Source organism: Erythranthe guttata, chromosome 13 (assembly GCF_056151865.1).
Source record: "Erythranthe guttata isolate IM_541 chromosome 13, IM_541, whole genome shotgun sequence".
Classification (NCBI taxonomy): Eukaryota; Viridiplantae; Streptophyta; class Magnoliopsida; order Lamiales; family Phrymaceae; genus Erythranthe; species Erythranthe guttata.
The window spans coordinates 17469396-17482012 of record NC_142545.1 but is presented as its reverse complement, the minus strand read 5'-3'; the positions used below and the strand labels follow the sequence as shown (position 1 = coordinate 17482012).

Below are 12617 nucleotides of genomic sequence, written 5' to 3'. Positions count from 1 at the left end.
ATGAATAATTGTGTTATGTGAACACGTCCAATCAACAAACTTATGTCCACAATTTTGGGCCTAATAAACAGGTAATTGATTCAATCTCAAGTCCCATAGAAAAATAATATTGCACATGGCGCGTATGAGTACTATTCTTGATTATGACTTGACCACAATTACATTTTTCTGACCTGGAAAATTAATTTCTATAGGTCGATAATTTGGTCTAGGAAATTTAGTGTTAATTGCCGGCCACTTATCTATTTTTGATTAATTATTATCATGGCATATTCTAACTTTATTTAATTTTGGCTATACTCAATCTAAAGTGAGAATACGAATCTAATACCCATCTATAATATATAATGTATTTATATTTGTTGGTCAAAATAAGAACTTTATTTTTCTTCACCGAGGTGGGTGGGGATTACACCAACATAGAATAGTCAAAGGGAGATAATTAGCTGATTATTATTATTTAATTTTCAATTTAGTTTTATATCTCTAAAGTTATTCACTAATGAGTGTATTAAAATTACTAACGACTCTCTCATCAGTATACACAAATACAAAAATGTCCTTCACAGTCGATTGATTGATCGATAATTACCAGACCGTTGGATATAATTCTAAATTCTAATATGAAAAAAATTGGAAAGAATAGTTAAATTTGAACACATTCGACAACCGATAAAATCTATGACAAAAATTATCATATAAGTTGGCCAACGAAAATCGGGTCGATAATAGTTTTGAGTATTTGTCGAAGCCGGTTAGTCGGGTTTTTGTTAAATGTTAATTCATTCCGAATTGCGAAATTTTGGTTAATTTTATATTTTTTTCAATTTAAAAAATTAAAAATTTGGAATCACGTGCACGTGGGAGGGATGCCGGTCATAAAGCGACAGATGGTCCTTATAAAATGGGACCCACCTAAAGACAATTAAAGATCTTTACGCCACCGAATCTCCTCAATTATTTCTGTGTTTGTACCTCCGTATGATGGGGCCCACCTACTTTTCATTTGGCCTGCTCCAATTGTGGATGCATTAGCATTTATTATAATCCAATTATAATTAATTGACTAATTTTTCTTTTAATATTAATAATGTTAGGAAAAGGCACTGAATTTGATTAGTTTATTTTTATAATGGTAGTGATTACCTGACGATTAAATATTTAAAAAAATATGAATTTTAAAATAAGTAATTCCCGTTTACCCTCTTGTACTTTGGCTGAATGTCACTTTACCCTCTTGTACTCTTAATTACATCGATTTGTCTCTTGTACTTTGGCTCGATATCACTTTACCCCTTTCTACTCTCAATTGCATTGGTTTGCCCTCCTTACTTGAAAAATTGTCTTAATGTGGCCATCACCATTAATTTTCAGACATTTGACCTTAACACCGTTTGATTTAAGTATGAAAATGACTAAAATGTCACCCCCTCCAGTTTAAATAATTATTAAAAAAATGAAAAAAAAATAAAAAATTAAAGGCAACAAAAAAATAAACTAATAAAATATTCAAGACAACGAGAAAACATAGTCCACGACGCAATCCATAATTTTTTATTTATTTTTTATTAATAACTATTTAAACTCGGAGGGGTTGATTTTTTGTAATTTTCAAATTTATATCAAACGGTGTTAAGGTTAAACGTCTGAAAAGTGAAAAGTAACGGCGAGGTCCACATCGAGATAATTTTTCAATTACAGGGAGGGCAAATTAATGCAATTGAGAATATAATGAGGTAAAGTGATATCGAGCTAAAGTATAAGGGGGCAAATCGATGAATTGAGAGTAGAATGAGGTAAAGTGATATCGAACCAAGTACACGGGGGCAAATCGATGCAATTGAGAATACAAGTGGGTAAAGTGATATTCAGTACAAGTACAAGGGGGTAAAGTGAAATTTACCCTTTTCAACGTAAAATTACTATATTTTTTCAATTGTTTTATTTAATTCCTAACGATTTTCTTTTTATAATAAAGTCACATGTAGCTAACCATATAACTGCACTGAGGAAATCGATACGATAGACGTAAATCGCATTAAACTAATCATGTATAACAATCTCCACCTAGCGAACGTTGATAAGAGAATTCGAATTTCGATCACTTGACACAAATACGTTAACTTGCTATAACAGCTAGAGCATTTCTCGCGGGACATTTCTTAACTCCAATACGTAGTAGATGATGTATTGTTTGATTATTTCTACACATATGCCAAGTACCTATTATACATTACAATCACCATTGTCATCATCATTATGTAGATAAAATATACATATTTTTTTTAATTATTTAAATAATGGTGTGATGGTGATGCTGGAATGCATATAATTGACTTTAGGTAATTTAAATTAGGGGTGGCGGTTTGGTTAGACAAATTAGAGGTCCATTTTATGCTTTTCCTTTTTCGTGACTAATCCAATTTCGTTTTGCTAACTCCGTCTTATTATTTAGTCATACATTTTGATTAACACGACCCAACCAACTTTATTAATTAGTTTTGTTTTTTCCTCAAAATGAAAGTGATTTTATCAATGTAGTTTTTTTTTTTTATTTCATTATATTGTTTTTAAATTAAGGAAAGAAAAATCAATCTTCATTAAACAACTACACATTAACGCAATCAATTTACTCATAATGCTAGTAAAACTATTAATTTAACGAAATATTATATTATAGAATTAATAATTTAGTAAATTTTCACTAATTCAAAGTCAGAGTATAAATTATTATTTAAACAAAGTTATTAATTTATACAACGGACAATCAACTATAACTTATTTTTATAAATAAAAAATGGTCACAAGAAAATCCCAAAAACTAAACATAATAGATAAGTGCTACATATCCATCAGCCAGCTGCATGCTAATATATACTATATATATTATTATTTTCAAAGTTATTCCCAAAATTATTTGTATATAGATGTAGTTATTTAACTTATATATATGTTCATATCTCCTAATTATTCCATTTCGTGACGCTCTCGTTACCCACGAACTAAACCAATTACCCAACAGCTCTTGTTGCAACTTCACCATATAATAAATAATTAGCTGTGCTCTTGTTTTGCATTTTTTTATTATATATTTTTAATATTATACGGCTTGTCTGTATTCTTACAAATAAAATAACACAAAGTTAAATTATTACCAATTCCGAGAATCCATTCGCTGCAGAAAAAAACGCTAACTTTCATTACTGAAAATCTGATATACCACGTGAACGCAACCTCCTTCCCGCCATGCCATGAGCTCCGCTGTGTGAAGTTCCTTGAACTTGCCCATTCATGCATATATATATTCATTTATCAATTTATTATTTATTTTTTGAAATAAAAATAAATACATTGAATAAAAAAGAATAGATTTAATTAGAAAAAAAAAGAATTAATTAATAAATGAGTATGAAAAGGACACATGGCAGAGCAAAAACACAGCCCGACAATAAAATCGGTATTGTAAAAAATTGTACTGTAGCTTTTAGCAGGCGGAATCTGGAAGAGGCAGCCTAGCCCTTCCCCATATTGAATAAATACAATAATTAAATAAATAAATAAATTAATATAATAATATAATAATCCCCCAACTCCAAATCTAGATGAATAGTAGGGCACCACCCTATTAGCCTTAATTAAGCACTGCCCCCACGAGCCTATATTATATTACTACAAACTGTAGTTCATCACATCATTAAGACAAAACATTATTATTATTATTATCATCACTAATTATTAATTAATAAATTTTAAATATATGTAGCCTAATCCTGGTACTCTGTCGTGTCTACCGAAAGCGACGTGAGATATATTGATCTTATGATAGGATGGTGGGACCCAACCAAAAAGGGCGCGTGGATTGTACGCACCCCAATTAAAACCCACCACCCATCACACCTAACATAAAGCCTATCATCACTCCTAATTTCTTTCGCCGTCGGTGACAGATAAGCACCACCGTTGTGTGTTTTAATTTTAATACGTTTGTTACTAAATCGAGGTTTAAGATTTGAAAACTGAAGATTTTTTCTACGCTTTCTTTGTTTTTACTTTCGTAATCAAAAGCACGCTTTTGCCACTAAGTTTTTTTTTTTTTTAATTTAATGCGCGATGATGGGAGTTGATCAAGCCGGTGCGCTTTCCGCACTAATAAAACTCATTAATTTACGCAATTGGCCTTTAATTTAATTGTTAACTACTCCCAATTAAATCGTGCTGCTATTACTTTTGAGCATATCTTGTTTTTGAAGATAAAATCAAGGCATCAATATTTAAAAGAAAATAAATAAGTTATACATGGGAATCACATCGGGTTTATCGCACCGTGTATTGTACGCAATGGGGCGTGAAATACGGTAGGACCATACTTTTTTTTTCCATTGTTTTCTAATTTCTGGTATAATCCGTATTTTGTCTTCTAACGGGTATTAAAGTAGTTTTGGCGGGACTCCACATCACCCGTTGCTTGTCTGGGGCTGGGCCCCACCCTCTCTACAGTGCCCCATCGGTGCGATTATACAATTAGCACGGCAACCGAGGTCAGGAGTTGATTAGTGGGCATATATGATATATCCACCTTTTTTTTTTTCACCCACCACTCTGCGCCACAACAGCGACATTTGCGCGAGTCCTACGTGTCAGCGTTTACGCTGCACGTGTCATTTTCACACCTTTCTTTACAGTTGACTTCACGCCTATTTTACCGCTCTTGCTAACTTGTGCCTCCCCTTCTCCGGAGGTGTTTCTAATGTGCGCGTTTAAACAAACCCCCGCCATATTTGAACATACAAAACTAATAATATACGGCGATAATAGATTGAAAATTGAAGATTAAGTAGTAATTACATTGATTAATTGAAATCGGAACAAAGTCAGTAGGGCTAAAAAAAATAAAAAAAAAATCGAGACTCCTGTGGTTCTATTTGTGAATTTTTCTTTTTGTGTATTCGGATAGCAACGAATATCTATTTCATTTCGGAGATTTTTTTATAACGGCTAATTTGAATTCCGAAATTCAAGGGGCGGAGAGATTAACGTGAACGCTGGCGGTTTTGGTTGTGTTGCAAACGGGGCAAGTGTGAAGAGACGACCCGCAGAAAGTACAGAGGCAGAGATGCCTGCACGGCAACAGCAGCACGCACGATTCCTCTTTCCCGCAGCTCCGGCATGCTCTGTTCATGTTATTGTTACCGTTGTAATCGCGATCGTGGCCGCCGCCCGCGGCCGGCGGGCTATCCACCGGAAATGTTCGGGGCATCTCGGTTTCGTGAGCGTTGCTGCCGCAGCACGACTGCGCGTCGTCGGCAAGCGCCGCCGCGGCGTCGTTGAGGCGGTGGGGAATTTCCTGCTGCCGGACGTCTTGGACTTGAGCGAGGACTTGTTCCAGATTTGTTCGGAGGGCATTTGCTGTGGCTTCGTTGGTCTGAGCCAAATCTCTCCATATTTGGTTTTCCACGCACAGAGATTTAACTCTTTCAGCCAGCGCCCAGTTTAATTTCCCGATTTTCTCGATTTCTTCTTCCTTCGATTTCAGTTTCTTCATTATGCTTTCCTCCACCGCCGCCGCGATCCGCCGCGAGTATCTCCGCCGCCTCTCTTCAACTTCAATCCTCACCTTTTCCGTCTGTTCATATCAATCCACCAAACGCCACAAATTAGTTTACAATCGTAGATAAAAAAAGCAAACAGCAATCAATTTGGAATCAAACGGCTCTATTTTAATGAAGATTAACGTACATGTTGTGCGATGAACCGATCGATTTCCATTTGCTGCTGCTGGAATTCAAACGAGAAATCTTCGCCGAGAAAAGTTAACGAACCGCCGCGGTAATTCGCAGTCTGATTCTCAACGCCGCCGCTCGGTAGTGACGAAGACATAGGATTCATGACCGCATCTCGGGAACGCTTCCTCGAAACCGGAACGGCGTACGTTAGACCGCTATCGGACTTCATTGCCGCCGCCGCCGTTTTCACCGTTCCGTTTTCCATCAACATCGAACCGTACATCGGAAAAACAGTTTCAGTCGCCGTCGTGGTTCCCGACGACGGAGCCAGTACACCGTATCCCGTCGAAGCGCCGCCGTACACGTTTCCGATGCCTTCAACACTATTCATCGCTATACCTCTGCATTAATTCATCCAAAGAAACTCATTAATTCCATTTCCAATGCTTTTGCACCATCTTTGTCAACCAAAAAACCAAATCTATGAAAAAAAACCGAAACCTACCTATTGCCAAGTATCTGTGAAGGAAAAAAATTGAGATGCCGAGCTTCAACCGCCATTAACACCGGATGAATATCTTCTTGGTTTTCTTTGATCACTGTATAACAAACTATGCTTTGCTTTTGCTTAATTTGGTTTGCGGACACAAGTTATAAGAGAGAGAGAGAGAGAGAGAGAGAGAGAGAGAGAGAAGAACAATGTGTGAAGAAGGAAGGGAGAGGAAAAACGAAAGCAAAGTAAAGAGGAAAAAGTAGGGGTGGGCATGCAGATATATGTGCAAATGTGGGTGGGGGTTTATTCAGATTTCAGGGTTTTGTTTGGCTTTAAAGATAAAACAAGGAAAAATAAAAAAAAGAAAAAAAGTCCCAGAAAAGATGTTTGTTTTGGAGTATTTAAAGGAGAGATAGAGATAGATATAGAGTTATATATATATGTAGAGAGAGAAAAGGGGGGAAGAGAGAGAGAGAGAGAGTTTTGTAGTTTAGTTTGTTTGGTATAAAAGAGTACATAATTACGGAGATTGTTCGGTTAACCAGAAAGGCCCCTCCCCTCATCTTTTTTATATTTATCTTGACCCGTTTAACGTCATCATCTCACAGCCATAAGGGGATCGGGTCAGTCTATCATTCCGGCTGAATCCCAGGGGCTATTCCGGAATACCTGCTTTTTTCTTTTTTATTTTCTAATAATTTTAGGGGTTTCATATTAATTTTACGGAAATTGGGAAATTCTAAACCGTATATGGATATGAATCCGACACGTGTGAGGATGGACGAGTTGCACGTGTGAGGGGGGGCCCGCCCGTTATGGGAAAACGGGTTTTTTGATGGTGTGATTTTTTGTTGGTTAGGCAGTAATACCGACTAATACGTACAGGAAAGGGTGTGGGATGGGCATGGCACATGAACGTTCCCCAAGATGAATCATATTCTGCGTGACTCTCTCCTTTGTTTTTATTTATGTACTCGATTTCCAACCTCCATCTCTTTTATCTTTTTCTCCATCTTTATTTACTTATTACTTATATGGGTAAATTACAACCATATCCCTGAGGTATGATCGAATTATGTAAAATCCGTCAATGTTTGGATAATTACATCTAATCCTCAACTATGAATTTTCTTAGTATATACATCTATTATTATGGTGTTAATTCCAACTTAATCTTCTATATTTCATGAATGTCCTCTAATTTGTATTCGTTTTGTGTGAAAATGCAGTTTCTGATGCACCACAATCAGATATTTACAAGCCAAAAGACACATCTTATGATAATTTTGCTCTCAAATAGTGAAACTCGAATGGGATAAACCAGGTACAAAATTGTAAATATTGCATATAATCTAGAAGATTCCACTAAATTCGACACCGCAATGGTGGACGTGTAAGAAAATTTATAGTTGAGGGTGGTTATAATAGCCTAAAACAAGATGCGTTTTTCCGTAATTGAACCATACTTCAAGGGGTGGTTGTAATTTGAAGAAAAAAAAATTAGTAGAATTAGTTAGTGTCCCTTAGCTAGAGGTATTTTGTAATATTTTAAGAATACGAGGGGTCTATATGTAATTATACGAGATGCATGTCGACGTAATTTACTAAATAGTATTTCGTTACGAATTTTCAATGAAGTACATTGCCATATATATAAGATGAGTGTTGGATATTATCAAATATGAAAGGAGGTATATATATATATATATATATATATATATATATATATATATATATTTTGTTTTCCAAACAATAAGGGTCTAAATGTGATTATATAAAACCTCATGGGAGTTTGGTGTAATTTACGGTTATATAAAACCTACTGTAGCAAAAAATAGTTGGTTTGCATTTGCGTGTATGGTGATGGGAAGATAGCTCATATGCCTGATGCCTCTCGGGCTGGGGTAGGTTTGCCCCACCGTTGTTGTTGGCTGTTGCAACTTCATTTTCAACTTATTTACCCATAAATCAAAAAAATCAAAAAAAAAATTAATTATAAATTATTTCTTTTTACATAATTAAGTAACGGGTATAGATTAATTAATTTAGGAGAAAAAAAAAACGATTTTGCTGTTTCCAGGAAGAAGTCAGTAACTTCATAATGCAGGATGAAGGTTAATTAAATTAAAGGAACTTTAAAACATACGCAGCAGTAACTTAATTAATGACCTGCAAAGCACGATAATAAAGTATTAATTAATATTAAAATATATTATAAATAATATAATATGTGAGTAGTCACAATTAGACAAACACATTGCAATAAAACTGATGATGCTTTCAAGGTAATGTTGCTTCTAATCGATGTATGTGGTGAATGCTGCAGTCTATCTTTACCTCTGCATCTTGTCAAAATTATTCAATATTATTTATTTATTTAATTAATTTGCATATTTATTTATTTTATTTTATATATATATATACACAGTGGGCTTGAGACAGATTAGCTGCAATTAAGGAGACAAAGACAGCAGGGCCTGCATTACTGTATCCAAAGACAAAATCTATACAATACTGAACTGATCCATTGTTAATAATTGAGGCTTTAATTTTCTTTTGCATTTATTAATCCTTAATTAATTAATTAACCCGGCCTGTTTTTAACTTTTTACTATCCTCCAATTTGGAGTATTTACGTTTCATCTTTCATATCATACACCAACATGAGTACCTACGTTATCTAATGCAAATACAACATTAATTAATTAATTAATTAAGTAATAATACTAACAATGATAGTATATGTACTATGTATTGAGTTTTTACATTCTACATCTCTTAATATTGATTCATTTCAAAAAAAAAAAAAATCTCTTAATATTGATTCAGTTCAACATTTTTTTTAGTGTGTGAATCTTATCCCCGAGTTCTATATATTTAGTGATTATTAGGTTGAGGTCCCTGAAAGAAGGAAATACACTATTTTCTTATTTTGCTAAAGGTCCTCTAATTAAATTTTTGCAACATTTATAGTCCATGAATCCCTATAATAATTGAGTTATATGGGAGTTGAATAGATAATTACATGCACTTTTTGTTAGCGTAATCTGACCAAAATTAGATTTTGGAACTAAAACTTAAAAATACATTAATATAAGCAATCAATAACATATATAGAGAACTTAAGGACGAAATCAACGAACTTACTTAGAGCACTAAAGTTGGTTTTTATTACTGCATGATCAGATTCATTGCAAAATACGTAGAAGCTATATATAGACAATTTAGAAAAGTTTAACAATATACAGGGGCTTAAGATTAACAATGAGAAAGTTTAATTAAAATAAACTAAACAAAAAACTTAAATCTTTGGCTCCTATATACATCCAGACTACCATCACCAAACACACCATAACCACTACGCGATCACTAAACTATACATGTGTGTGTGTGTGTGTGCGCAGGCAGGCGTAGCGAGGAGTAATGTAAAAACAATAGAATTTTTTACCAAATTATCAAAATCTCGTTGTCCTTATTTGAAATGGTAATAGAGTCGACCGGCGTTTGCCAAATCGCCCCCACGTATTAAACGTTACCGATCTTTTTTCCACTAATTAATGCCTATTTCTGAAATGAATGAGTAGTTGAAGTCTCTTGTTTGGAGAGTCATGTTACGTTCAAATTTCAATTCTACACAACACACAAATTGTTATATTAATTGAACAAATTGCTATACACCTCATTAATATTAGCTTTTCATACATATTAAATAAAGTTGCAAGAAATGAAGGCTAAAATTCGTCCACTACTCGGGCATCTTTATTTATTTCTCACCTTGAAAAGGACGAAAAGTCATGATGAAATTGCACTACAAATCCAAATCCAATGAAGGAGACTTGTCGTTAACATTACAAGATGCCCGAGCTTTGAAGAAATCTACACCTATACATACATATATACATATATATATCTATATATATAAAGCACATGGATTGGTGGTGGATTCCCCAATGACAATTATTCATTCACTCCCAATCTTTTCTTCCACTCTATTATTGCTTCCATCAACTCCCAACTCTTTCTTTTACCTCCACCCAAAAAAATAAAAAAATAAAGAACACAAAAGTAAAGTAAAAATAAAAAAAGAGTTGGTGGGGGACACAACATACCAATTAATTAATATAAGTATTAAGATTATATCTAATTATAACCACGAATTAATTAAATAAATAAAAGAGAGAATAGGCATTAATATTTGCTTGAGTGGAGAGAGATACATACATACATACATATATATATTTAGAGGAGCTTGCATGTGTGTTTGTGCTTACCCCCCTTTTAAGGACAATTGAAGCACCTTTCACATTACATTATTACATTCAATTTAAAGTTGCAATATATAACCTTATAGTATATATATATATATATATAATAATGTGATTATTCTACATGTGATTTCCAAGCTTTTCACCACCCCCATCTACACAGGTAGTCTTAAAAGGGATTGTCTGACAGATTCAAAGGTTCTTTAATTTATTAATTAATAAATAAATAATATACATATATATACGTACATATTTGTAGTGTATATATATGAATGAGATTCCCAAAAAAGACATGAAGAGAGGGGTATCCAATAAATTGATTGATAATGAATATGAGGAAGGCCACCACCTAATTCAGCCCACCCAACTTATCTGAACCAATATAATTTTTCAGACAAGATTCAATTCTTCACAATTATTATATAAATTAAAATAAACTTTGTAATAATAATATCCAGTCAAATTTGACCCACCTTTATTTTATTTATCATTATAAGAATTTTCAACTTACTTGTAATATTTATTCTTTTTAACATACATAAATTTATCCTAAAGTTTTACCAAATTCAATTTAGCAGAACTAGTAATAATTAAACAGACCTTATTTAAGTAATTTCCTGCCAAACTTCTAACACTGTCAGTTAGTTGGGGTCACCTTTTTATCTGCAGAGGCCCTTTCATTTTCATTCTCTGAGTTGAGCAAACAAGAAAAGGGTAAAAAATAAATTAAATAAAAATAAAATAAATAAAAAAGAAATGACAGAACAGTATTTGACTCTACATCTTTCTTTTTTTTACCTTTAATTATTATTCATGCTGAAAGTTGTTGCACAACTTTGTGTCATGTTTATTTCCTGAGGCCTCTGTCAGATGCATTTATATATATATATATATATATTATTAAAAAATAATATTATATTTATGTGTATATATTTGGTGATTTGGTGTGGTTATTTATTTTTTCCTTTTTACTGATCGGAATTATTGACCATATATATATAGAAGCAAAAAAAGAAAATGCTATAGCATAATAATGGGTATTAAATCTTTGGCTAAACGTAAATTAAATTTGACCGTTACGTTTGGAGAGAGAGAGTGGTGTTCACGGGGGCTTTGTGGGCCAGCCCCCATGATCTCCTGCAGCTTTGTACTACAACAGTAAAAGTACCCCTCCATTATATTACTGTGCTTCTTCTAGGTTTCATGATACTACTGTGCACATGCATCATGACTTGGTCAAACTTCTATTTTACACTAATGACCTGGTCAAACTTCTATTTACATAAATTTATATATATTTTTAAGTGTGGTTTAATGTAAATGCACGTTAATTAATTAATTTATTTTAGGGGGAAGATTTCGATTTTGATACTTTTTAATGTAAAACGACACCTTTTTTTTAATAGCTTAAAAGACACTTAAAAATAAGCGATGGGAGAATTTCGCTTGTTCTATATATAATTGTCCGTCAATTAAAATAAACGGTTGGTTGCAACTATTTTCTAGCAAATTGATTTTAGATAGAAAAAAGAAGATATAATTTGAATTAGATATAATCGTTAGAACAAGGCCAACTATTAAGTTAATGGACTTCGACAGCTCAATTTACTAACCTTAAACTTAATAATAATAATTTATTTTGGATAGAAATACCAATTATAGCCCAACTAACTAAACCTTAAGGCCCATTAAAATTGCATGGGCTCGTAGATGTATTAGACCATGGACCGGTGAAGAAGTAAATCCAAACACTTGTGGTTTTAAATACAATACAAACAAGGGCTTCTTTTATCACCGGTTGTTCGAGGCTTTGAGCACCTTAAAAAAACCCCGACTGCCTTACCACCATTGTCAACGCCCGAGGTCGGCGAAACACTCCACATGTACCTATCGGTGGGGGGAGTGTCAGAAAGCCCCAATCATATTCTATGAAATGGAGAAAAAACATCGACCAATATATTATGTAAGCAAGATTACGTATTTGGAAGTTGAGAAAGCTGAATTTGCTCTCATCATTACGGCTTGACGGTTGCGACCCTATTTCCTCTTGCACTATAATCGTTTGCACAAATCATCGTTTGAGACAAACCCTTGGGAAATGCAAAAGCTTCATGATGAATGGTTAAATAGGCTATA

At 33.7% G+C, this 12617-nt stretch overlaps 1 protein-coding gene and 1 long non-coding RNA gene across 2 annotated transcripts; both read right to left on the bottom strand.

Moving 5' to 3' along the window:
* Nucleotides 1–4801: 4801 nt before the first annotated feature.
* On the bottom strand, nt 4802–7834 carry LOC105968987 (BOI-related E3 ubiquitin-protein ligase 1-like). The gene is made up of 3 exons (XM_012993702.2): nt 6229–7834; nt 5737–6124; nt 4802–5623 (listed from the first exon to the last, which is right to left on the bottom strand). Exons 1-3 carry the CDS (start codon nt 6282–6284, stop codon nt 5015–5017), a joined length of 1053 nt encoding a protein of 350 aa, XP_012849156.1. The 5' UTR covers nt 6285–7834; the 3' UTR covers nt 4802–5014.
* Nucleotides 7835–9847: 2013 nt separating this feature from the next.
* On the bottom strand, nt 9848–11379 carry LOC105968572 (uncharacterized). The gene is made up of 3 exons (XR_001173759.2): nt 11280–11379; nt 11082–11171; nt 9848–10244 (listed from the first exon to the last, which is right to left on the bottom strand). It is a non-coding gene; the product is annotated as an uncharacterized LOC105968572 (long non-coding RNA).
* Nucleotides 11380–12617: the final 1238 nt, after the last annotated feature.